A 27,498-nucleotide genomic window follows, 5' to 3' on the forward strand; every position below is an offset into this window, starting at 1 on the left:
TGGAAGCGATTAAAATGGTAATAATAGCTTAAAATTGTATTGTATATATTGTTTGTTTTCTGAATTTTTAGAATTTAATATTATGACCGCTACAGTTATACAATGAATAAATTAATATAATTTTTTAAAGAAACATCATATTTTAAAGTTTTTCAAAATTATTCCTAATGAAATTTATGCACTAATATCAGTTATAGCTCATATTCTAAAATGTTATTGGTTGTAAGATTCACCAGCTGGCATGATCCAGGCCACAACATTGTAGTTAAGATAGGAAGAAAGAGTAATTCCAACAGTTGTTTAATAGTCATGAATGCTTCATTTGTGGATGGAGTTAAGGGAGGGAGTGAAACCACAAGTGGATTCATCTATACAGTAAAAAAGTGAAAGAACAGAAAATAAAGAGGGTGTCTACCTTCAGACAGTGCATCAACAGTGCATGAGTCAATATATAATTCTCCTCACCCACAGAGAGAGTGGAGACAGCTCTCCATTCAGTGCTTATCACCAGTGAGAACTTCCAGTGAAAATGAAAGAAAAAAAATAATTGATCTTTCAACAGGGTAATTTAGCTGTCTTATTCTAACAGCTCCTAAGGAGGAGGATGATTCACCATTGCCTACTATCTGTAACATTCATATTCCAAAGAACAGTAAAGACAATAATTCCAAGTAGAATTATAATATAGACAATAATATTCCAAGTAGAAACAGATCTCAGATCATAAAAATCTGGTTCTGAATGCCATTTCAGTATTTGAACAAATATGTCAAAATGAAAAATACTTATCTCATCTGGTAGAATTCTGCACATGACTGACTTTTGAAAAGATGGGGAAATAATTTGTCAAGTAATGAAGAAAAGGCATTTGTGCCTTAGTACAGAGAACTCACCTACTACTGACATTTCAGGAACACTAGCAGTGTAAACTTCTTCTGGAAATGTTGGTTCATTGTCATTGATGTCATGGATCTTGATGACAAACTCAGATTCAGGTTCCACTGGTCTCAAAGTTCTTCTATTGATAGCTTGGGCACGCAGGGTGTAAAAAGCTTTTTCTTCCCTGTCAATTCTCCGAGTTGCATGAATATCTCCTGTTTTCTCATCAATTATAAAAAGAGTACCAGCCCCATCTCCTGACAAAATGTATTTGAGGGATCCATCTCCCTTATCTTGGTCAGAATGAAGCTGAAATGGAAGAAGACAGTATTTTGTTTAGAATAAATTAAAAGAATGGTTGTTTTTAAACATCATTATTATATTTGCGACATATGTGGTTGATACCATTAAGAAAGTAATTTTAATTCACAGTCAGTTTCCTAACTTAGCTCCAATTTTCTAACTTACCTCCAAGAATCTTTCAACTTGACTGTTTTGGAAGATTTTGCTTTTTGCAGCAACACCTGTTCTCTGCTAAGAAACCTCTGCACCACATTCTTAAAGAAGATTTTTATGTTAATACTGACCTTTTCTTTCCTTGAAGAGATCCTATTAAAAATTCACAACTGCTGTGCTACTTGTAAATTCACTAAGCAGATAAAGAACATGGCTAAATACAAGACAATTAAGGAAATCAGAATCACTGGTTTCATGAAATAATATATTTTTTATATTTCATTTAATATTATTTATACTTCTCCCAAATTGAGGAACATTTAATTTTAAGTCATTATCACTTGTACTCCATCAACTATTGTAAATAGACTAAAGGAAAAACACCCAAATTTATTAAGTATTGATTTAACACTTATTATTTAAGTTCTATAAAGCTTAACTTCACATATATAACTTGCAGTCCTGACTGCCTTTATGTGAAAAATTATTCAATTATGCTTTGTTGTTCAGTACAGCAGTGTGGATGATGGCTCATTTGATTTTTGGATACATTTAGCATAATTTCTCTAAACACCTTGGTGGAAAGGTCCTTTCAAACTCATTGATTCCATAATTAACTGCAATAATCTGGCACTCAGATTTATTTTCACCATTAAATATATTCTTTTTAGTAAACTTTTGAGTTCAGCAGAAAGAGCAAATAAAGTAGAAGCTCTTATTACAAAAATGAAGTGCAAATGTATTTTCTTAAACCACACCCAAGAAATATCAGAATATTCCACTTTAAGATCTGGTGCGGATTTTCTTTCTAAAAATAGTTATTTGCACACATAATAATAGCATTGATTAGATCTGCAGTAGGAGTCAGTCATGTGAAAATTTTTTGTTAAGTCTACATTTCACATAATGAAAAATGTTATACATGTATCACAATATAAATATCCCCCTTGTTATGCAGCCATGAAAATATTTCTCATTTTCATCTATTATGCCCTCATATTGTCTTCCATAGCATCTGTTTTAAGTATTAGAAGTAAAAATATTTAATTATTATGGTTTCCTTGTCTTTTGTGGTGAAACCAAACATACAAAGTGGAATGGTGGGATAAACCAAAGTCAAGTATAAAATTTCTATGTTGTGAAAAATTTTCAAACACTGAATATTTCCCACAGACTTGATGTTGTGAAAAATTTTCAAACACTGAAAATTTCCCACAGATTTGATATATGTGGAACAGACTAAACTCACCAGGCATCTTGGATCAAAGCCTTCATGGTAGAAATTTGAATACTATCATGTTCTGAACTTTTATTTTCTACATTAAAGTATTTAGACCTATTAAACTTTGTTTACACTACACACGTGCATGTTTACTTTACAAAGTGAGTATTTTCTTACTGTGTATTTTCATTCTACAGCAGATATAAAAAACAGGAAACTGCACCAATCATAAAAGAGTAGGAAGGTAGATGTTAAGAAAAATCCTTTGCAAATGAATATTTTCTTTCTTTTCCTTCTGTTTCTCTTGATGAAAATCTGAAGGATTCAAGCCATTCTAACAACTCTTTTGAGGAATGAATTTTTAAAGTGAATTTTAATCCCTCTTGCTTCTCTCCTGATGGCCCACAAAAATTGTGACCTTTCACACCTCCAATTAACCCTTTCACCCTTCTTTTTAAGGGACTAAACAGTATCTTCCAAGCTGTGTTCCATTTTAAAATGTCATCTAGTGTAAGTAGTCCTTGAGTGTTTTCTTCTCCATGTCTTCCTGGAATACAATTTCATTTCAAAAAAATGTTGGTCCTAGGAACTCACTGCTGGTCCATGACCGCTCTATAAAATATTTTCATAGCAGAATGATGAAGAGCATGGTAAGAGGCTGCTCTTCTTTAGACCTGTGACAGAAATACAAAATAAAGTCCTGTTTGAGGGATCTTTAAATGGGCACATTGCAGTTTTCCCAGATGCCTTCCAAAACCAGGTGTGGTATTATTAATTCTTGAGAAAGTTTAGAATAGTGTATTGATGCTGCAGTGCCTGTTCATTGACTCAGAAACCAGTAGGCAGCCTGGCAAAATCTGTTCTAATACATTATCTCCAGAACAGAATAACTCCATGCCAACAGTTCCCAACAAGAGTGTCTGGCCAAATTTAACATACAAATAATGCATGGAAATTGTTTTGGAGAGTGATATTTAGCAAAACTATGCCAGGAAGTTGTAAAATAATTTAGCAATCCAAATAATTATATTCTGGTGCCTCAAAATATTGCCTGGCACTTGAAGCCTGAACACTGTAGTGAAGAAAACTAAATCAGAAAACTAAGAAAGGCCATGCACTAAAAAATATGAAGCTTTTGAACAAGTATATTTAGATCCAAATTAGCATGTGAAGATCTTTTAACATAGTTATTTGTCTAATAAATAAAGTATTATCATTGTTGATGATTTTCCCTTGCCTCTCCTGTAGCTATGTGTAAATCTTAGTAAGGTAATTTGAAAATGGTTTTTATGCCCACAAAATTATTAACATATTACTTCTGCCAAATTCTAACTTCCTACTTGTGTGGTTGTTTTTGTTTGTGTGGCTTGGGGATTGTTGTTTGTTTGTTTGTTTGTTTGTTTTCCCCCACACATATATTAGCCAAAAGTCTTTGAGACTTTGTGACATTCACATGAAGAGTTTGAGGGAGCTGAGTTGCACTTCACAGTACCATAAAAGGAATACAAACCTACATAGTTAAAAGAACACTATAAGCTATAACACTGTGGGTTTTTTTTAAAAAAAAATATTAATAATGCCTTTGGTTTGGTAATCCAATTTAAATTATATGTATATACATAAGAGTCCAGAGTTATGGCAGAAAAAACTTCAAATTCAGTATAACCTTTCAGGTCTTTTTGAGTGATTGGGAAACACAAAACTATAGATAAAATGAGAAAATCTTCCAGAAATAATTCAAGGGGTGAAAATCTGTAGTATAGTTAAGTAACAGAACGGAATACCTCCCTTTTTTTTTTTTTTTTTTCAGTTCTTAATTCCATCCTTATGCTACTAGAGGAATTAAGGTGACTAAAGACTGCCCAAGGTTCTTACAGCCCTCTATGGTGAATCTTTACCCAATTCTGAAATGCGCAAGCAGTTTGTCAATCAGTGCTGCAGAGTTTTTTTCATTTTACTCAAGTACTAAAAAAATGTTCTGTACAATATTTTTCTGCTACTTTTAGCAGAGTGTTTCCTATAGTTATTTTAGCTAATGGGCATCTGTGATTCATGTCAGACAAGCTGAGAAATGGAAAGACATCTGTTTCATTTAGCAATTTCATCGCACAAAATGATCAGCTGTGAAGATGTGGTTTTGTTTTCATATCTGTCACTGATATTTTGCAAACTCCTGTTTCAGTGAATTTCTTGCTGTTCTTTCACAGAAATACTTCCCTTTTCAGCTGCACTGGTATATGTAGTTTATGCATATTTTCCCTCACTTTATAGGAAACAATATCAGTCGGTATTATTTTATATAGCCCTGTTTCATCATACAGTAATTGCAATTACCATGAAAGATATTTTTGCATATCTTCTATCTAAATTGGTTGAACAACCTTTTTAATCCAGAAGGACTTTATATAAATTAAAAAGGAAGATCTTGTTAAACAGAAGATAATATTTGCAGAGGGCCACAAAATGGATTATTATGTGAATATTTAAAAATGAAACAGTATTACCAATCCAAGATGGAGACAAAATCAGGCTTTAAGAGACAGATTTACCTTTTCTTCAATTATGGGAAAGCACAGAATTAATGCACATGTTACATCCTTCTTTAGAGTAAATGCAACCATAAATAAAATGAGCTCATGCAAAGATGCCCCAATCAAATTCAAATTCAGCTCAATAACTGTCACTATAGGACACGTGAAAGCACAATGTGAGCCACCTGCTATTTGCAAGGTAAAAAAGAAAATTTATTTTCTGACTCCAACTTTTATGCTTTTCCAAAGGTGCCAGTGGATTGGAGAGTGAATGGGCCACCTCTCCAAAGACATTGGGCAAACCACTACTACATCAAATTTCTCCACCCCCATGAAGGAATGCAAAACAATATGTTGTTTATAGAAATTGTGTGGGAAAGTTTTCTAACAGGATGTAAACTCAGAAGGCTTTAGAAAATCTTAAGAATCAGGGTGACAAATAACTTTTTAAATCTGTAAAAACTGTTGTAAACTTTCAGAAGACTTTACTTGAGCAACATAATAATTCTACTTCAAAAATTCCAGCACAGGAAATCAGCGTTAATTAACATCCAATGATTCAAATCAAACCTAAAACTCAGGATTTTGTGATTTCTTTCCATCTTGCCCCATGAAATCCATGCAATTCTGGAATTTCCCAAAATGAGTATAAACTAAGTGGACTTTCTTTTCTAATAGCATACAAAGTGTTAATCCTATTTTCACCAAAAAGTGACAAGACACTACGCTGAAAACCAGAGAGAAGATTGGGCTAGTCAGATCTATTTTATCATACAAGCTACTTCTGGAATTTGAAATTATTTATGACAATGAGAGATAAAGACTTTAAGATTTGTCACACATATTTGTATTTGAATTTCTGATTCAGAAGTCTTTCTATGATTTTTCAGAGATTGGTATTCAAAAAACTAGACACCAGATATGAGTGTATTAAGAAACTTCCCTCTAGTTAGAAAACTTACTGTAAGTCTTAATGTACTTCAAGTTATTTTTAATCTTAATTTATTATACTATAATGTATAGGACACTTTCCAATACAGTTTAAAGTTTCTGTAGTCTTTGCAAAATGACAGACTATTTATTTTAATATGAACTTACTAAATGGACTCTTACTCTCTTACTTTATAGTAGTAATTTTTAATTGTACAATGCAGCAATTTTTTTTGCTACTTTCTTCGGCAGTGTGTCAATATTTCAATTTAATCTTAGTATCATAGGAACAATGAGACCTCAGTATACACTTGAATTACTCTATATTTTAGATTTTATACAAATAATTCAGAGTGTATCCTAAATCTGAGGATAAATTTCAGGGCAAATTGTAACCTATTAGCTTTTTTCTAAGTAATTATATTAGCATTGTAAAGCCAAAATACATCCTAGAAGCATTTGCCATTTAATTCAGTGTTCTAGTGCACATTTAATATTAGCAACTTGACTGAATAATTAGTTGAATAATAAAGATTGTGTCCCTAAACATAGTCACAACAGTGGGCAGATTTGACATGAAGTCAGCAGAAAATAATTGATACAGAATTACCACAATGGAGATATTTATTTTAAGCATCATGAACTGAACTATTAAATGATGCAGTTGTTTAACATTAGCTGCACTTACTGTTTTCGATTTTCAGACCAGCTCAAATCCTGTGCAGTGTTCTCACAGTTGACAAATTTAACAGTCATGGCTTTAAGCCACATTTTACTCACCGAAGAAGTTCCCTTATTTAAATTTATCCAAAAGGTAACATTTTAAGGAACTCTTTTCAGTGATCCTGTAATTTGCACTAGGTTTTATTCAGACATGTCACACATTAAATTTTCTGACTCAGTTATATTGTCAGTTTCCAGGACTGTGCTATTGTGTGTTATTTAAGAGGAGATGGGGAGAAAGGAAAAAAATAGATTTCAAAAAAAGTGCTTTTGAGAGTAGGAAAGATAGGGGATGAGCAAACTAAAGTGGAAGCACAACAGCTAATGTAAAGATGAGGAATATTCTGAAATTCTTTTGCAGGAAATGGAAATGAAAAACTCCAGTCTGCAGTGAAGACTGTTTTCAGACTGTGTTTGCTTAACTTGATTCATTATCAAAAGAAAAGATAAAAATATTTTCCACCATCTTTATTGATAAACTTCACAGTAGTTCCTTGATGTCCAAAATTTTTGTTTGTTCTTAACAATATTTTAAAATGGTAAGATATAAATTAAAATTAATATACTTTTTTATCATTTCTTTCCACATCCCTGAGTGAAATACTATCTATCACATAGATAGAATTGTAATTTTCACAGCTCCCTACAATTTTCATTACTGATATAATCATGAAGATTCTCAAGTTCTAGAAAATAACCATGTTTTTTCATCACTAGACTTGTATCTTTTTCCTCTTACTGTAGATTATTTTTAAGGGAAGAGTCAAGTCCGAAGAAGGTAAATAGTCCTGTCACTGACAAAATATTCTAGGACTTCAGGCGAGAAAGGCTAAATTTTTTTTTAAGACATATCATATGAGCAGTAGTTAAAGGTCTTTCATAGATGCACTAAGTCAATATGCCAATACCCAATCTCCCTCCTCAAGCCAAGGTCTTTAACTTGTTCAGAGTTAGAACAAGAAAGTTTCAGCTTCATTAGGTTGCTGTAGCTTCCACTCCAGAAGACACACAATCACTGAGCTAAGATGAAAGACTAATTGAATTTCATACACCAAAAAGTTCTTGCATAAGCCAATATGTATATTGTCTTCCAATTTTCATGTAATAAATAAAATCTGTACATCAGGTGAAGACAGAAAGCAGAGAAGTGCCAGTAGACCTGAAATGCCCTTACTTCCTTGTTGCCCTGATTTTTAAAGATTTTCTAAAACCTTCTGAGTTTACATTCTTGTAGCAAACTTTCTTGTGGTGGTGTGTTTTTCTTTACTTTGATATTTGTTTAATATCTGTTCACCCCCCCATCCCTAATCTCCTCCTCTCCCCAGTTGTCAATCTTCCCTAGCTCTTCCCTAACCCCCTCATCTCCAAGTTGTCAATCCTCCCTTTCCCTGCCCCTTTGCCCAGAACATTCCCTGTCACTCCTCCCAGGTTCCCTCCCCTGCTTCCAGAGCAGTCCCTGTCTATTTAGTGAGGCTCAACACCCTACTGGTTACTTTGTGTTATTCCACTCCCCTGCTTCCCCTGATAGGTTTGTCATATGTTAGTCCTGCCCTAAACTCCTCCCATGCTATTCCCTCATTGGTTGCTGTTCCTATACCCCTCCTCCTGAATTCTTGTATAAAATCTCTGCTCCCGCTCCCGAAGAGGTCTTGGGGCTCACTGAATAAAACCATCCTGTTCACCCCCAAGTCCCGTGTCGCCTTCGTCTGTTCCTGCACCACTGGCTGGGACAGCAGAGTTTCACAGGGGGAGCGGCTGCCCATTCTCTTCCCTCTCGCAGCCCAGCAGGGGACCTCTCGGGGAATCGCGGCGAGGGGAGTGCTTGCTGCACTACAACACTTTCTCACACACTTTCTGTAAATAACTTATTGTTTTTACATTCCTTCATAGAGGTGGAGAAATTTGATGGACTGGTAGTTTGTCCAGTGTCGTTGGAGAGGTGGCACTTTCACCCTCCAATCCACTGCCACCTTTGGAAAAACTATAAATGCTGGAGTCAGAAGATGAGCTTCCCTTTTTTTAAATCTTTACAATAGCAGCGGTACACGCCATGCTTTCTCATGTCCTATAGGGACACTTCCTGGCACCTTGAATGCATGTCTGGATGTGAGTAAGCAGAAAGGAAATCTTGTGTTAAAGAGAAGAAAAAAGTCCTGACCCATGGGAGTTGTTAGGTCCCCATTCATTAAAGCTCTGGACTGAACAAAGAAACATTGTTTGGCTCTTTTCCTACTGAAATCGATATGGCACAAGCCTATATTCCTACTTCTACAAGTAGTCTCTGTATACTATCCTGTGGTCTCAGAATGAAAAAAAATATCTGCTAAGATTTTCCTCAGACTTGGAGGTTTTTTAATATCCATGGTTTTTATGTGCTATGTTTTTTGCCTGGTTTTTGACTAAAATAAAAATCGCTACTAAATATTGTATAAAGGAATAAGTAGTTTCCAGAACAATCTCTCTATTCCACCAAGGAACAGCCAACAGCCTAGAAAGGTAAATATGCTAAAAAAGCATATACTTTTCTTTCACTGAATTCACAATAGCTTCATGTATTTTAAAACTTAGGGGTTTGTCTGTTTAGTTTAGGGTTTTTTTAAGGAAAAGTCACCACTTATTCCTATGTTCTCCGCATTAATCACAAAAGAGTGGTTGTGAGACCAAATTGTAGGTTTGGGGTTATTTGTAAACAAGAATTATTTTATTATATATTTGCTCATATATGTTTTCCTAAAGTAGCCTAGTTATTAACAAAATAATCATTGAGACAGTTAGTTTTTATATACCCTAATGTATAATTTGCACTAGACATATAAAGTACTTTTTTAAAACAAAAGCAGATCACATTTAAAATATTGATACTTGGTTTATTTTGCCTACTGCTGGAGGCTATTTAAAAACATGTTACACAAGATTGTTTCAGTCTGAAATCATTGTCACATGTCAATTGGTAAGAGCTTTGAAGGTTTTCTACCCTTGTGATATATGCTTTTTCTCTTCATGTATACTCTGTATTTATCACATAGAAATGATAACCCAGGAAGTGGAAAATGTTGACTGAAGTGGAGACTGTACATCAAAATTAAGGAATAAAAACCATTTTAATAATCTCCAAAACAGTGATGTCCACAATAATAGAGCATTATTGTTAAATTCAATCTCAAGGAAGAGGAGCAAAAGACAGAGATGATATATTTTTTCATATGTTTCACAAGACTTCTGATGAGTCTGAATTGATACTATCTTTAATCATAACAATTAAAACAATGAGAGATAAAGATGTCCTGTATCAATCCTGACCTCATTTATATCATAGTGAAATCAGTGGGACTATACTCCCATCCTTCCTAAAAGGTCTGTATCCTTCAATTTCAACACTTCAGTCAAGCAAGTCATGCCACCAAATATCCATATTTCCAACAAAATCAGAGTACTGCAGCTGTATGCTGGTCTTTAATTCATTGTGTTTATTACCCACACCTCACGCTTTACTATACAGTCATTTAAGAGTGAAATCCTAACATGCTAAGTTCCTGGAGACCATTTGGGGATTTATCCACAATGGTTCCTTGTAGACACCTTGTAGGCATCTCAGTTATGTAGGGAATTACAATCACATCATGAAATTGAATTGAATTGAATTGAATCATGTTTCTACTAATACTAGCTGTACTAGCTGTGTATGTAGCTATAATTACAACTTTTTCTATATAATTAATAAATAATTAAAACTTTTTCTACCAAAGCCACATATTTTATTCCACTATCAGAGTGGAAAATACAAAAAACCCCACCAGACATGTGTGTAAATGTTGGCATAAATCATAGATAGAATTGCATGTTGTGTACACAAAAAGACAGCATTATCAGCACCAGTGAACTCTATTCCTCAAATACTTTTACTGGGGACAAAAAGCCCATCATGATCTTGAGTGATACAAATAAAGAACTGTATTCCATAGTAATTATTCTCCCTTGCACTGTTAATTGCTGGTTTCAAAAAAAGTGTTTTGTGGACTACCTCAGTGATGAAAAATTATTTCTAACTTACGTGAACTCTGGTAATCAGCTGATAGGCCTAGCCAGTATTTGCATAAAGGTTCTGTGACATTTGCTGACATTTGTAAGACATCAAAAGCACCCTTTACTTAATCTCTGTTTTCCTAATTACAAATAAATTACACTATATTAATTATGCTGCTGGTGTTTAATTTTCTTTTTGTGAAGTTTTATGTTTTTTTCTATAGAACAAAAGAAATCCTTTACATTTTCCTTTTTTTTCCCTAGAATTAGTTCATTTCCATGAAGCTTGAGCTCTTGCCTTGTTTATTATGTGCTCCTACTTTCTTTTGATAGTAAAAAGAATTCTAAATTACCCCTAGTAAACTTCTTAATTCTCTTTTATGATACACAGACTTTTACATGGCACTTGAAATAGTATTCCTTATTCTTTTAACGACTTTGTTTTCTATAGCATGTCATTATCCTTTCCTAGGAAATACATCAGTATTACTGAAATCTCTTCCATTATTCTTAAATGACAAGCCTTGATTAATCCTATGCAGCTCTTTCCAGTGTCAGAGCCATCAGCAGTCCTCTAGCTATTCCATTTATTTTACTTGGCTTTTCATAGACAACACGCCATTCCTGACACATAGAGAATGGTCTGTCACATAACCTGACCTAACTAAATAGGTAATTAAGTAGTTTCCTTATATTCCAACTGTATTATTTATATAGCAGTCTCATTATCCTTTTTGAATGACCTAAGATATCCTGCTGATTCCTAGAGGTATTTCTAAGTCCTCTGTGGCATCTTCAATAGCAAAAATGTGGCTGTATTTCTGCACAGGAGTTCTTAAAAGGGACAGGTATTTTAAAACTACAATAGGAATGGAGCGTCCTGTAAAAGATTTAAATTTTAGAAAATTATATAAATTAACAAAAGTTATGTTTATTTCTTTTTCCTCATAGATGTATTTATTTTCTGTATAGTGGCCTCTCCTGAAGCTCATATATTCTTGCCTCATTAATTTCACTTTTTACAAGTACCTTCACTTCATTAAAACTTTTCTTAAATTTTTGTAACATGGCTTGGAACACTGCCTTACTCTATCTATCTTTCCCGTTTCCTTTCTAAAAACTGATTTTTTTGACATTTCTTTAAATTCCTACTCATTAAAACAAAATTTTAAAAATAGAACTCTCTTTTTCTTCCCCCATTTACATCACCTCTCACAGAGTTGCAGTAATCAATCTTCTCACTGCTAAAATATCAATGTAATTTTAATAATTTAGTATTAAGGTAGATAATTTCTATCCAAGATTGCCTAGGTAGTAATAGTTGTTAATTATTATATTCACTCTAAAATAATATTTTTTAAATATTTTTAATTCCTAAAGATACCATTTTAAATGGAATTTACAATCATCAGCATGGAGACTTAGAAATTTGAATTTATGCATACTTCACAGCAAATGTCATACATCAAAATGGATATGCAAATGCTGTCATTAGAAGATGAAGTTCTTAATATAGAAAGAAGAAATCTGTATTATTACATGTTTCTGCATATCAAGTGTAATTTATTATATTAATTCCTATATTGTAACATATGTACCTCTAAATTACATAATTGCTAAGAAAACTATTAAAACATTTTAGGAATAAAACCAAGAAAAGCACTTTTTTTGTTTCTTAGCCAAATTTTTGGAAAGAGTAGTTGCATCTTTTCTCAGCTGTTCTTGAGTGTGGAAGAGAAAAAATATCCCATATTATCATATCTAATGCATCATGCAGTCTTCCAAACTTTTCTACAAAGCAGGTTTTTTTGTGGGTTTCTGTTTGTTTGTCTTTGTGCTTCTTTTTGCCAGCAGTTTCACCCAGAAATATTCCAAATTGCCATTCCAACCTCTGTTTCCTGTTGTGTTAACAAATGCCATTTGCTTGAAAATTATTAAGAAAGTACAAACATTCTAAAAAAAAAAAAAACAACTAAAAAACAAAACAAAAAACCCCAACCCAAACAGAACCTCAAAAACCCCTCAGATTACCAAAACATTGCCAGTGTTACTTCTAACTTTACAACAAGAGTAAGCTTAATTTGCTTATGTCTTCCCCCCAACTGCTTTGACATATATACTTAGGCAAGTTGAAAGGAAAGGCAGGACTGAAGGAATACAATTTCAGAGGTAGGAAAAGCATCTACACTACTGCCTAAATAAAAATGTCACCAGAAGAGTTAACTTGGTGTAGGTTTGCATTGTACGTAAGACAATAAATCCAAATAGCATAACTGGATTTTAGACCACAGACCTAGGAAACAGATGAAAAGCACAGCCAATATGAAGAAGCAAAGCTTTTCTAAGCTTGATAAGGAGAACAGAAGAGATGATCAGAATTGTTGTTGAGCACCAAACTTTTCTTCAGCTGTTACATGTATTTGCAAGTGTGCAGTCTTTTCCCACTCAAATTTTGCATGTCCAGTTATCTGAGTATACAGCATATACAGCAATACTTGCAACTTCTTAGTTTTAAAAACAACAATACCATGAACATCCCAGAACTTTATCTTTCTTTGTTCAGCACATATTTTCCACCTAGCTCTTTGCACAAATCTGTTTATGCATGCCTTTTTAGGTTACCAAGCCTCCTAACTATTCACTAATAATTTTCTAAGCTCTGAAACGTGTTCAAATGTGTAAGGTACCTTTGTACCTGTATTTCAAGCATGTGGGTAGTCTGTGAATTCAATCTTTGAAACAAAAACAAGACAGCTTCTGTTCTCAGGCTTGAAGAGATTAGGAACTCATCTAGGGTTATATATTTAAAATTACTACAGACCAAAATATTGTAAAATTAAAGGGTAATTTTTTCCCTTAGTGTTACTGTCCTCCTCTAATGTTCTGAAGTAAATGACTATTGAAAAAAAAAACTCAGGAATCAGAAATAACTGTTTAAGAAAGCAACACTGATGAGTTGGACAATGATGTTTGTTTACTCTGCAAGAAAATCCTACTCAGTCTTCAGGGAGTTCAGATACTTACTAGCTCAAAACAAAAGGTATTAGAGACCTTGGAAGTACTTATCATTACAGTGTTTTTGCTTCAGCTTATTTTAATTATCTTCAAAGACAAAACCACTCATAAATATAAGGAAAACCTTCTAGCAGGAAGACATTTTAAAAGGGCAAACATCAACTTTTAACTTCTTAGAACTCTCTCCCTCATGGGTATTTTGTTGCAAGTCACCAATTTTTCCACAGTATTACTCCCAGATCTTCCTTGCTATCTGTGTATACAGGATATTTAAAAGGTCATCTGCATCTGATTTAACAAAAAAAATCAAGAAGGAAAAAAAAAAAAGCCCCTAAGGAGAATCAGCCTTTGAATTGCTGCTGTAACTATTGGTGATTTACACATTTATAATTTCAAATAAGGTATAGGTCAAACATTTGTAATGCTCTCTTTTATATTATGTTTTTTAATTCCTTGAGTGAATGAGTGTACTGTGATGAAGCGGACTCTGCTTTTCCTGACTGTGGCTTTGAATATAAATCATTTCAGTTCTATCAGTTATTTCCTTTTTGGTCTATCTTTTTGTGACAAGAAGGTAAAATTCTAAAACCAAAAGATAAATTGAACTGAAAGGAACTGGAGAGTCCAGATTAAGCTATTTCCCAGTTTCTTATACTATTTTGAAGTATGTTTTTTTTTTAAGTACAATACATAATCAGATACAAACTCTGAATGAAAACTAACGAAGAGAGCTATAGGTGTTCTTCATAAAGGCAGCAAAATGTATCCTATTGGTGATTTTACACCTGCTGGAAGTATTCCTGTAATTTAGACTATCTTCCTTCTAAATATTCCTGATAAGTGATAGCTGTTATTTCATTTTGTGCTTACATGGATGAGAATTATCTATTTTATAAATTATTTTCAAAATGGCAGTCCACTGCTACCAGGATTACTAGAATTAAAATTAAAATCTACCATTTAAAAATAGTTTTCTCAGATACTAAGAGCAGTTTCAGGAAACCTACCTCCATGACTAGCAGAACCGTACTGACTTCTCAGTCTCATCTACCAGTTCTCATCAGATTGATAAATGGCTTGGACTCAAGTATCAATGTGCAAAATAAAAATTAAGAAGTCAAAAAATATTGTTCACTCTTGTATCAAAACTAGATAGCATTCATTAAATTATTTAGGTAAAGCTAGCCTGCCAGAAAGCAAAAGGCATTGGACAATGTTCTCAGGCATATGGTGTGATTCTTGGGGTTCTGTGCAGGGTCAGGAGTTGAACTCAATCCCTGTAGGTCCTTTCCAGCTCAGGATAGTCTGTGGCTCTATGATTCATACATTCCCAGTGTTTTGCATTTAATCATGCTACCTCAAAGCACTCAATACCATTAGAGGTGTAGCTTCCATTCACTTGACAGAAGAGGAGCAAAAAATATTCAGCTATTTGTCCCTACTCATATTTGCATTAATTTATGAGTAGACTTGCAAAGTATTTGCATAAGGGTAAAACACTTAAAAACAATTAGATGGATGGACTTGGAAACAGATGAATTGAAACACCCATACTGTTTTGAAAGTGGTATTTGTGAAGCACTCATGGCAGATTAAGTATGAACCTAGCATGTAATTCTGCAATACTGAGAAGTATTGACACATTGACAAGGCAATAAAAAAAAGCTGGTTTGATACACGTGAGCTAAGCATGCTATCACATACAGAGCAGATGCCTGGGTAGCAGCAGCAGCACTGGGGCTCTGCCGGGCACTGCCAGCTGCCCCAACGCAGGGCACGGCTGAGCCCCTCAGGGAGTGGCAAAACACTCCTCCTGACATGTGACAGCAAACAAGAAATACTTTTTAGTGCTTTACCTCAAGAGTTCAGCAGACCAGTTTTGTATGCAAGGGCTGTACTTGAAACAGAAAGTTTTAAAATGCCTGCGAAGAGTCATTTTGTTCAGGAAGAACAATTAAGTTAATTTAATTTTCAATTGATTAATAACTTTGTTCAGCAGAACTTAATATTTCCATCAGTATCTTCCTCTTCTTTGCACCTCCTAAATTCAGTTTTGGTTTGTTTTCCTTGGCGGGGGGTGGGGAATAAAACCACCTAATTTTTGTTAAGATCTATTGCTGATTCCAATTAAAGACCATTAAAGGGTTAAACTTGGTAAATAAAATACTTAAGGTCCTATAGAGGCCAAGGAAATATAAGAACAGATTTTAAATTAGTATTTGCTTGAAAGCTGAGCAAATATAATTTTAGAGATGATATCTCACTTTGTTGACTGTAACTCCTTCAGTTATAATGACCTTTAAAACTATGTAAAGTATGCCTAAAACTACCCATGGAAGTGAAGAAGGTCCTCTACTATGCTCACTGTTTAACTTCAAGCTATTGAATATAAGCACATTTACATGTGTCAACCTGAAATATAGATATGTCTACTTAAGCAATTTAGTGTCTTACTCTTCTTTTTCTATGTATTTTGCCTTGCTTCTCTTTTTGGAATTGCAAGGAGTTGAAGAACACAGTTGCCTGTCTTGAACTGTTCAGCCCAAAGAAGGGTTTTGCCATGAGATAGGAACAGAATGGAGCAACAGGATGATGTGAACCCCAGGCCTCACAGAGGTGAGGTTTGGTTAGCTCATCTTGGTTAATGCATCCAGGCAGAAATTCTTCCTGTGGCAAACGGTGTAAGGAAGCAACTGCTTGTACACGTATCACTGGTCAAACAAAGACCACCCCAAGTTATGGGACAGATGGCATCTGTGACCACCAATGAACAGCAAGGCCCACCCAAACTTCCTTTCATGGATACCCAGAACTTGGACTGTAAGAGAAGGCCCCACAGCAGGAACTTGGGATAAGATAAAGGTCTATTTTCCCAATGTTACTTCAGATGCAGGGGGAGGTTAAAAAAAAAACTGAAGGAGAAGAGCACATCACTGATATTGGACACAAAGAATACAGAATTTATGGACTACGAGGAAAGCCAAAGCAGCAAATGTGCTGAATCAGCTCTGACTGGATAAAAGGTCGTTCTGGCAGGGGGACATCATGACCCAGCAACTTAAAGAACCCTCTGGCTCAAAAAAAAGGGAAGTCTTAAGAGGCAACTGGGAGTGTTCACTTAGGTCTTTCATTTAAAGTGTGGGCCACATCTGAGCAAAAATATCATCAGATAATTTGGACTGGAAATCGTCCCCTTAAGCAACTGGGTTAAGTATGCCCTCAGTATGCCCTACTCAAGTGACTTAACCTGTCTTTCCTTCTGAGCAGACAATGCTTTAAAGAAACTTACACATACAGACATCTGTCCAGGGCTGTGAAGCCACAGTCTTTGAAAAAATATATCTGGCTTCAAATTCAGGTATGCAGGAACTGTGGCCCTTTCGGTCATGGCTACAAGACTTGTAGACAAGTCTTGTGGACACTACAAAGCTTTTGCATATCTTCAACAGTTGTCAATTGCATTCTGTGTCATCCAGCAAAACCCAGTGTCTTGTAGGGGTACATCCAGAACAGTAGCTAACAAACAATTCATTATTTATGAGAATAAAGCCTTAGTATTCAGCCTGGTTAGCTCTTTGCCACCAGCACCTTCTGCTGCTGTTTCCTGAAGCAAGAAATCAGAGCCTCCAGCATACACTGAGGTTTCCAAAGGAATAATCCTTTTGCAAACAGAAAATATCAACCCTCTGCACACTTAACAATATAGAGGAAGTGATGAATCTAAGCAGTTATAGTCAGAAACTTTCACTAAGCTGAGACTCAATAGACTTTGAGAATTAATCTTTCCCAGGCTCACTGAGAATCAATCAGCCTTCAGAACAATCCTACAGAAAGCTTTTGATGTCTCTGATGTTATGGAAAAACAGTATTACATTCTGATACTGTTGACCTTTTCTTAAATTTCGAGGAGGCCCCACATGTACCCCCAAAAGCAATCTTTCATATGCTTGAAATGAATTGGTTCCTTAAATAACCCTCTTCACATCATATATTTTAAGTCTTGCTGAGAAAGAAATAAATTTTTTAATGTTCTTGTGTCTCAAATATCAATTCCATCACACTGCAGTATCTTTAATAGGACAAGGTTTATGAAGATACACAGGTGTGAATAACTTGGGCTTTGCTTCCAGTGCAATTATACCAAAACCACCTCACATGGAAACTGTTAAAGGACTAGCTGCCCTCTTTCACCTTGACAGGTCACTATCCATTTATTCAGTGTGCAGAATATCTTCCATCCATTTCCATTCTTTTTTATTAATCTCTGTCATGACAATCTGCTCTAGATGAAAATTCAACCTCTACAGAACTCAGTGCCACAGAGCTGATCACTGTCACCTGAAAGAAAAGGCTTTTTATATCTCTCAGTCAGATCTTCACACCAAATATTAAGCCCGCACACTTGCAATTCAAAACCCTACTCTTCAGTCTCTCATAGCAGCAAAGGTCTTCACAAAAGAAAGAACTATGGTAGAAACCCTCTTCAGAAATCAAAATGCAGAGATTATTAAGAGGGTTTGGTAAGTCTTCACCTTAACACAACAATAACATCACTTCATTGGGACCTTTTATTGTCTGTGTCACACCTGATGAAGAATCTTTTGAAATCAAAATGTGGTATTTTGTGCTGCCCTCTTCAAAACAGTACTTTTGGTAGCTGCTTCATCAGAAAGAAAAATACAAGCAACATCTGAGGCTTCACTGCCTTGCGACTTTCTGACTGTTATGTGGTACATCATCCACTGTGTCAGTAGAGAGCTACTGAAACTGCAACTGCTGTTCTTGAAAATGTGTCATGCACACACAGATTGCTAAGACTTTCCCTCAGAATCAGGTCTGGGTTGGGATTCTCAAAGTGAAAGGAACTAAGTGAAGTTGACATGTTCTGCTCTTTACATCATCAAAGATGATGACTACACTCACAAGCACGTGATAATGCATACTGCCATGATAATCCTTTCTGGTGACAGTTCCAATATGACACACACAAATGTTATATAGATTTATGTGCAAATATATGATAAATTGCCCCTTGAGATAGCAAAAGGCACTGCAGTGTTACTAGGAAATTCAGTCTATCAAAGTGCTGAAATATTTCCTCCACTTGATTCTTTATGCAATAAAACTACTGTAATGGAAATTGCTAGAAAAAGTCAATATCTAGCTCAGAAAGCTAAGTTGGGAAAATATCTGCAAAATTAAACAATTGACAAGATCTGTTGAAAAAATAAGAGGGGAAATGAACTTAAATATGGATAAAGAATTTATTTGTAAAATTATTTTTGAATGACCACGTACTAAAATATTGTTGGTACATAGTAGTGCATCCTTTAGGTGACAACTACTAGAAAATAAAGTTTAGATTTAAAAGAATTTTTTTTTTCCTGGATATACTCAAAGTAAATTGAAGTTTTTCAGAACAGGATTGAAAATGCATAATACTTTATAATTTCAGCACTTAATTTGAAAAATAATAAATGGTCCTTGAAACTGTATACTAAGAAAAGAAATAAAAATTATTAATCAACTTTCTTTAATATTAATAAAGTTGGTTTTTTTGACATGATGTTTACACTTCTTTTAGAACCTTCCTGCATTGTTTCGCTGAAACTGGGAGGACCACTTTTACTCAGATTTTCTCCTAGTAAGAAATTTCTTCTAAATTTCTTCAGATTTTCTTCTATCTTTTGCAAACATATCTCAAAGACAAATTGTATAATATCTATATATATAGAGACAGATTTGGTTTCCATCTTCTTTATGACTTGAACCTTTAGTAGAAATACAGCTGGAATCATTATTAGAGGTTCTGCATATACAAATATCACTTACATAATTTTGATTTCTGTTCTAAGGATGCTATCTATTACATGAAGAAAAGGATGACCATCCTCTTTCTTGTGATAATGATATTGATCTAAAGAAACCTGGGAATGTTCATAATCAATCAATATGTACTGTGTCAATATTTCTCAATGTATCTCAGTCAATATTTCAAACAGATTAAAGAAGGAATGCTTCAGTTGTTGGAATGCTTCATTAATGGAATTATGTATTCCATTAATTCAATGAACAGTTTTTTTCATCATATTATTGTAGCTGAACATTCTCAAGATGACCCAAACAGTGAATAAATGACTGCCTAAATTGCACTGTGAATTATAGACACTTCTTTAACATTCATCATTTATTAAGTTTCCCTGACAGATATTTAAATGCAGGTTAAGAAACAAGAAAAATTATATCAGCCATGAGATCAGAAACCAAAAGGTGTAAATCATAAATCCAGATGAATCATCTTTGGAAGTTCTGCTGGTTCTTCCACTGGCATTGCACAAAAATTCTCTCTTAGTCCTTGACCATGAATCATTGAGTTCTCTTATTATCTTAAAATTTGCAAACACTATCTCCAAACACGCTGCAGAGAAATTAACAGGAAAGTGGCATTTTATGTCACTCACCTATCAGAATAATTTTGTCTCTGGATGAAATCAGATAAAAGGAAACATACAGAAATGTTTTGAATATAGAATTGAGATGACAGTTGGAAAGGTAAGTGCAAAAACAAGAGAAAGGTGATGGATACTATAAAATTTATATAGAAAAAAAAATCATCAGTAATTCTTTATTTACCTAATCATTTGAGATTTTGGACTATCAGAATAAAGCATTATCAATTTAACAATTTTTTTTTTTTTATTCCATATATAAGTACATCTCTTTCCCTTAGCTTCCTTTGTGTAAAACTCCCCCTGAACAAATACCATGCAATGATACTCTTAAAGTTATATGTGTTTTCTACTCTTTTCCCAAACTTGTCACAAAATTACTACTGGGCAATTTTATATACTGCTTAATTTTAAATTTGCTTTCGCAAATTAACAACTCTTGTAAGGAGAACAAACTAGATGAAAGGGCTGTCTTAACTGCTCATCAAGTTTTTTCTCAGTGCTATACTCTTAATCCATCATTTTACTTATCTTTACTTACCACTTCACTTTTGCAAACACTTATTTTCTCTCAGCCAAATTAGTTCAATGTTTATCAACAGCTTTTTTAATGAAGGTGAGTTAATCTAAAAAATCTTAACCCTTTACTCTTTAAAGAGTTTTTCTTTGCTTATTTTTGGCTAGAAGAAAAATTTTAAGGTACACTACTCTCTCTTCATGATTTGAAATCATAAATATTCAAAAATAATACAATAGGAAAAAAGTAATCAGCATGTTTCCGAAGGTTCTTAAATAATATGAATTTGGGTGCTCTGGAAATCTATTTATTTCCTAGGACTGTTGTAAACAATATACTTTCAATACATAGTAAAGTGTTTTGATACAGTACCCCTTCTTATTTTGTAGGCAAGGTCAATTTTGATAAGCTATCAACCTGACCCAGACTGTGCAACTAGCCTACTTGCTTCAGAAAACTTGGGAGTCATGACTTTACACTTAAGAATTGGATTAAATAAATATAGGGACTATTTACAAGACTCTCAACATGCTTTGGAAATGGCTATATTATTTAAATGCTGGTGCTAATATTACAGACTCAAGACAACAAATAAAAAATGGCTTACACATTCATAAGCTTGCACTCTTAAATTTTTACTTGGTGTTTAAATTTCGTAAGTTTTAATATGCATTTCCTTTCACAAATCCTCCAGTGTCCTTAATTCTTCCAAGAAATATTTTATAATATAATGCTCCCATACACCAATATGTGCTGGGACCTAGCTGGCTGGATAGTAGTTTTCCAGGGTGAGCTTGGAGTCTCCTTTTGAGCAGCAAGCTGACCAGGAGGCAGAAAAGTGCCCTTGAAGCAAAGGTCATCAGCACCCTGGGCTGCATTTGGAAGAGAACACCTGGAGATCAAGAGAGATGATCATTCCTCTCTCTTCTGAGATACATTTGTACTTCTGTGTCAAGGTCTGGGTTCCCCTTGTGAAGCGAGGTACAGAACTACTGGAGGGGAGTCCAGGAAATAGCCACAAAATTGAGTAGAGAATTAGGGCATTTTTCATATGAGGAGATGCTGAGAGAGCTGAGATTGTTCAGCCTGTAGAAGAGAAGGCTCAGCACAGACCATATTAATGTATATAAATACTTGTTGGGAAGAAGTGAGGGAGACAGGACCAGTTTATTTACAGTGGTGCTCAGAGACAATAGACACAATGTGATATACAAGAAATTCCCTTTAAATATAGGAACAAATCTTTTACTGAGTGGATGGATGGTCAAACACTTGAATAGTTTGTCCAGTGAGATTGTGGAATCTCTACGTTTGAAGCTATTTAAAATCTGACAGGACATAGTCATGAAGAAAATCAAGCTTTCCCTGCTTTGAGCATGGGGTTTGTTCTAGTTGATTTCCAAACATGTTTTATAATCTTAGCTGCTCTGTGATTGAATGATTTTCAAAAAGTCAGTATTTCATTGTGGTATTGTTCAAGTTCAAAACCAGGTAAATACTGAAAATCTGCTTTATAGAAAACGGAATTTCTTTGTTTAGAACCAACCATTGGTGCTAAGTTGTACCCGTTACTGTTGACACTAAATTTCATTTTCAAGAAAATTACCATTCTGAATTAACATCTTGTACCTGTTAGAATGTTATTGTGGGATTATACATTATATATTTTTCAATAAATTATGTGGGAAAACCTAAACATCAACAGAAAATTATTTAAAGGACACTTCCAGTGTCATTTATGTACACCTCTAGTAAGGTACACAGTCACATGTACCAGTCTGCTGTCTTCTAATGCCGTTCACTTCCTAACCATGTAATTTCTATCACATGGTTTGCAAATGAACTTTACTCCCTGCAGTTAATTGATTTTCAGGGAGAGATAAAGAGGAAAAACATTTTTTCTTCAAAATAGGTTGCATTCCTCAAACATGAGAATAGAAAAAAATGCAGTATCTTGTATGAAACATGAAATATTCAGAGGCAGTTGGAGAATTATTTTATAATGATTTAAATAATATGCTTTGATAACAAAGACAAACTGAGTGGGCTGCTTGTAGGTATGATGCGCTGAAATAAACAAATCTGTCAAAAGTATTTTCATTTGTTTCCTTCAAGTATTTCTCAGTAGCTCTAACTAGCAACATTAAGTTAGTGAGTCTAGTAGGAGAAAGAATATATCTGTTTCTTGGAAATCTGCTTCTTATACATTAGAATAAAACATAGAAAGTAAGACTGTGGAAAGGTAAGAACACTTGAAAATTATACAGAAAACGTTATGAGAAACCTACCTTGCCTACGTACTGATAATCAGATCCTGTATATTCCTCTAAAAGAAAAAACTGATTCCACATCCAGCCTCGCTTCTGGCGGTGAATTGCTTTCCCATCATTCCCTAAAGCACGTCCTCCAAAGCTTTTCGGTCGGAGATCAGGAGTCCTTCTGAAGAGCATTTCTGTATGGCAGGGATGTGGCAGCCACATCCAGAGCAGCAGAAGTAAAAGGACTTGCTGTATTGTCATAGTTCTCCACTGCTGATGCTCTTCAAGCCGGTTGGCAGTGGAGTGCAGTTTTGTTTTTCTTGGCTTGTTTTTTAATGTATCTAGTTTCTGATGCAGCTAAGCAGTTTCCAGCAACTCATCTCTGAACTGTATACAGTAAACAAATCCTGAAAGTAAACAGAGAAGAGACAATGTAAGGTGAAATGCATTCACTTCTTAGTGCCCAACATTACTGCTACTGTACCCTTCATATGCAAAACATGATGACATAGAAAGCGATCTGGTCAGAAATATAAAGGTTATCCATATAGGGGGAACACTGAATATATCAGGTAGCTGCTGTAAGAATACTTCCAAAAAAAAGTAAGAGTGCCATTAAAAAATTTCAATTTAGAAATTCTAAGAGTGTTCTTTATTTAGACTGGTGGATAAATATTGCTTTAAAACTTACACATTAAATACTGCTGCCTTTGCTTCAAATGTTTTCCACCCAATTTCATTTACAAGAATTTCAGTGTTTTATTAATCTTAGTATCAAGAGACATGAAACTCTAAGACAAAGTAGTTTTAGAAATTACAAATGGTAAAACAGCAGTTCTCCAGGGTATTTTAAATGGTAAAAGGGAATATCATATGCATCAGAAGAACTACAAGATACAAAGCAAACTTTTAAACATAAAAAAGTTCTTGAGATGGTCTTGCAATATGGAGTGATGCACGCTTAGCCTTAAAATGTAGGAAACATTTTAAAAAATATGACAGCCTGTTTTCCAAGTATCCTGAAATACTGAATTTAATCTCATTGTGGGAAATGATATTGCAGGCAGAGGGCAAGTCTCTCCCAGCTCACCCTTTTTTTGTCTCCACTTTTTTTTTTTGGCTTTGTTTAATTTTATTTCTTCCTCCATCTAACAGAACCATGAGATGTTATTTCAGTGAGAGAAATTCAGTAAATTCTCTTCACTTTACTTCTATACCAGCATTTAAGTGAGACCATTTTGTAATTGTTTCCTTCAGTAAATAATAATAACCTGTCATCTTAATAGGGTGTAGTTTCTGCAAACTTTAATCAGGGTGATTCTTCCTAGCATACCCATAAAAAACAATGATGATTGTTGCATTTCCTTGAATATTCTTCCACATGTGGCAAAAAACTCTAGTAGTAATAATCTTGGGTTGTTTTTACTCCTCTATGCTGATTTTAATAGGTAAGTAATGTGCTCTTCTTTCAATAACTTTACACTATATTTCAATATAATCTTAAATATTTTTATTTTTCAAAGAAGAACTATGTAAAAATTTCAGAAAGTTTTCCTGTACTTCAATTTGATATTGATGTGTTACTCAGGCTATTTCCAGTAGGCCTGTGCTGATTAAAAGAGCATATAATAAAATGCCAGGATTTTTAAAGTGGGTGCACTATGAAATATAGTGCCACAGTTTAAAAACTGTGTGTCTGTAGTGAGGCATGTTAATAACTGAACAGATACTTTTCAGGAACCTGTGGGTCTCAGATTCAGTCAAAGAAAGAAACTGAGACCCACAGGAATCAGTTATATTCATCAGGAGAACATTTTTTCCTCTCTCCCAGTATTTGGAAGTCCAGACAACTTCTTAAAGCCACTGCTATTAAGGATTTTGGCCCCAACCCTGTTCTCAGTAACTCACAGATACCCATTTCCATTGGTCTAAACAAATACCAACTTATGTATCATTTCATTTACCTCTTTTCCCTTTCTCCTAAAATTTTGACATGTACCTCATTTGTGAACTTTGATTAATACACAGAACAATCTGTTCCAATATAAGCTACTAATGATAAATATGCTACATATGCTGAATTATATCAGCATGTACAAACTGGAGATGTGGTCCTCCACCTTGGAAATTATTTATCACAACTTATGCTTGTATTCTTTTAAGACAAAGGTATACTGAATGAGAGAAGAAGGCAAAGATTTATTGATAATTAGAAATGTGTCTTCTCAAAGACCATAAGAAATTCAAAGTTGAAATTTTCTCTCTCAATTTTCATAAAATTTTGAAAACTACTGTGTTTTTTTTTTTGGAAAGGGTATATAGAATTTCCTTCTCTCATTCTCTCATTTTGTGTGTGTGTGTGTGTGCGTGTGTGTGAGGGGAAGTGTTTCCTTTCTTTTTTTCCCTTTTTTCACTTTCTTGTTGCCCTCAGTATATATATTCCATTATCCACACATCATTATTTGATGTAGAAGTGTTGTTAAATGCCTCTTGGGAAATAATGCTTCAATATTAGGGGTTGTTATTGAATTTCCTTCTTGTTAAATTAGGTCAGCAGAATGAAAGCTCAGATGAAATTTGTTAAACTCACAAAAGTAGCTAATGTACTTGGCAAGCACAGCTGCTTAATGGATGTACATACCAGCAAAGACTTTTCTCTCCTTTGAGAGTCCTGTTGGAGTTCAGTTTCCTGCTCTAAATGTGATGAGTTTGATAGTAGTCTACCCTAAAGTAATACCATTTACCTCTAAAAATGAGCTAGCAAAAAAAAAACCCACCTGACTAAACTAATAAAAAGCATTGTATAAAGGTTAAGTTTGAAGATATTTAGATGAAGGAAACCTTTTAATTCATAACTACAGAAAGTAAATAGAAATCTGAGTTCTGTATTAGACTGCATATCTGGATTCTGTGTTGGAAGAGTCAATGGAAGAAGAAACATTTTTCATCTGTTTGCTTTTTTTGGTGTTTAGGATTTTTTGGTGGTTTTGTTTGTTGTTTGGTGGGGTTTTTTTTGTTTTTGTTTTGTTTTTTGTTTCTTTTTAATTCCCTGGAAAACTAGTTGGAAAACTGTCCAACTTTTGGCAATAAATTTATCTTAGAGGAGGGTTTGCAAACTCAGAAGAGTTTAAATAGCTTTGCTGGTATCAAGTATTTATTTTAAAAATAATTTAAAAAGTTTAAAATAGTTTTAAATAATTTTAAATTATATTATTTCATCAATCATTCTCATCAAATCTCTCTCTACCTCTTCTTCCAGAAGATCACTTCTTGAATTGTTGTCACAATAGAAAAGTAAAAAAAAAATAAATCTTTATAAAATCTATCATATATGTCCAATTTGTGTATAATATCCTCCTGTGTAACAGCCATATTTCTGTGTAATATCTTTCTAAATTTCATTAAAATTACTAGAGAAGAACATTGTGCCCAACTGTGCTGTTGTTTATACAGGTTTGTGGATTTGTATCATTTTTAATGAGTTTTCTTGGCTCAATTTCTAGTATAAAAGAGATGAATTAATCATCACTGAAGCTGTTAAATCACCATTAGCTTTCAGGTAACAGTTTTAAAACCATTAGGCAGTATTTTCCACAGGTTGATCACTGCTATACCTCTCAGAACTTAGGCGAAAATGTTTTAATGCCACTCAAAATGTATTCATGTGATTTTCAACTTCTAGCAAAGTTTGAAAAATACTATATTGCTCCTCATTCATGTAACCCCTTCCTCCAACAATAAAACATACTTCATGCCATTTGAAACTCCTAAGATTTAACACCTGTATAAGATGGGCCTGTGAATGCTTCTAACTGATAAATGTGTCAAAGTTTCACTTACTAGTTCAGGAGACAAAACTTTTACACTAGGGATTTTATTTCTATATTAAATTATGTCCTCTTTTTTTTTTTTTTGTCATTCATATATAGTTGTTTTTGAAATTCAGAAAAACCAAATTTATAAGAGAAAATTCAGTACAGATCAAAAGACAGTGTCTGTTTAATTTTTTCTAATAATAAAATTTAGTGAATGTCTACTGTGAGGAACAAATTTGAACAACAAAAAATTTACTTAGGATAGCTACCCTTTAAGAATTTTGTTCTGCATTTGACCTTGGTCAGACTTGAACTGAATTTTAATTAGGTGACATTTCAAAAAGCTTGTTTAAGGAAAGATATTTATGCAATGATGGTCCTGTTTTATACATTAGTCTTTCAGCTGGGAGCCATTCATAGCTTTAATATTGTCTTCAATCCTTTTTGCTATGTTTGTACAAAAGAAAGAAATTTTTGGAACTGAAGATGCTTTCTGAAAAATTAGATTAAACTGTGTTGGAATCTCATGAGGAGAATAATAGTTAATTTTATTATACTAGAAGCAAGCAGAGCATATTTTGTTCTTGCTTTGCTCTTGCTCTGCAGAGTTGATGCCAATAGTGCTATTCTTATATACAGCCACAGTGAGAAATTCTTCTTATGTTCTGTCTGACTTCTCC

At 34.1% G+C, this 27,498-nt stretch overlaps 1 protein-coding gene across 2 annotated transcripts in view; it reads right to left on the reverse strand.

Moving 5' to 3' along the window:
• The window catches only part of CDH10 (cadherin 10), a 90,563-nt gene that overhangs the window by 32,474 nt on the left and 30,591 nt on the right, over nt 1-27,498 (reverse strand). For both annotated transcript variants that reach the window (XM_077786143.2, XM_021546401.3), the window contains exons 2-3: nt 23,034-23,410; nt 894-1,188 (exon numbers count right to left, since the gene is read on the reverse strand). In XM_077786143.2, the coding sequence (XP_077642269.1) occupies nt 894-1,188; nt 23,034-23,264 (526 nt within the window). In that variant the 5' untranslated portion in view covers nt 23,265-23,410. The remainder of the gene's footprint in view (nt 1-893; nt 1,189-23,033; nt 23,411-27,498) is intronic.

This window comes from Lonchura striata, chromosome 2 (genome assembly GCF_050655825.1).
Source record: "Lonchura striata isolate lonStrDom1 chromosome 2, ASM5065582v1, whole genome shotgun sequence".
Lineage (NCBI taxonomy): Eukaryota > Metazoa > Chordata > Aves > Passeriformes > Estrildidae > Lonchura > Lonchura striata.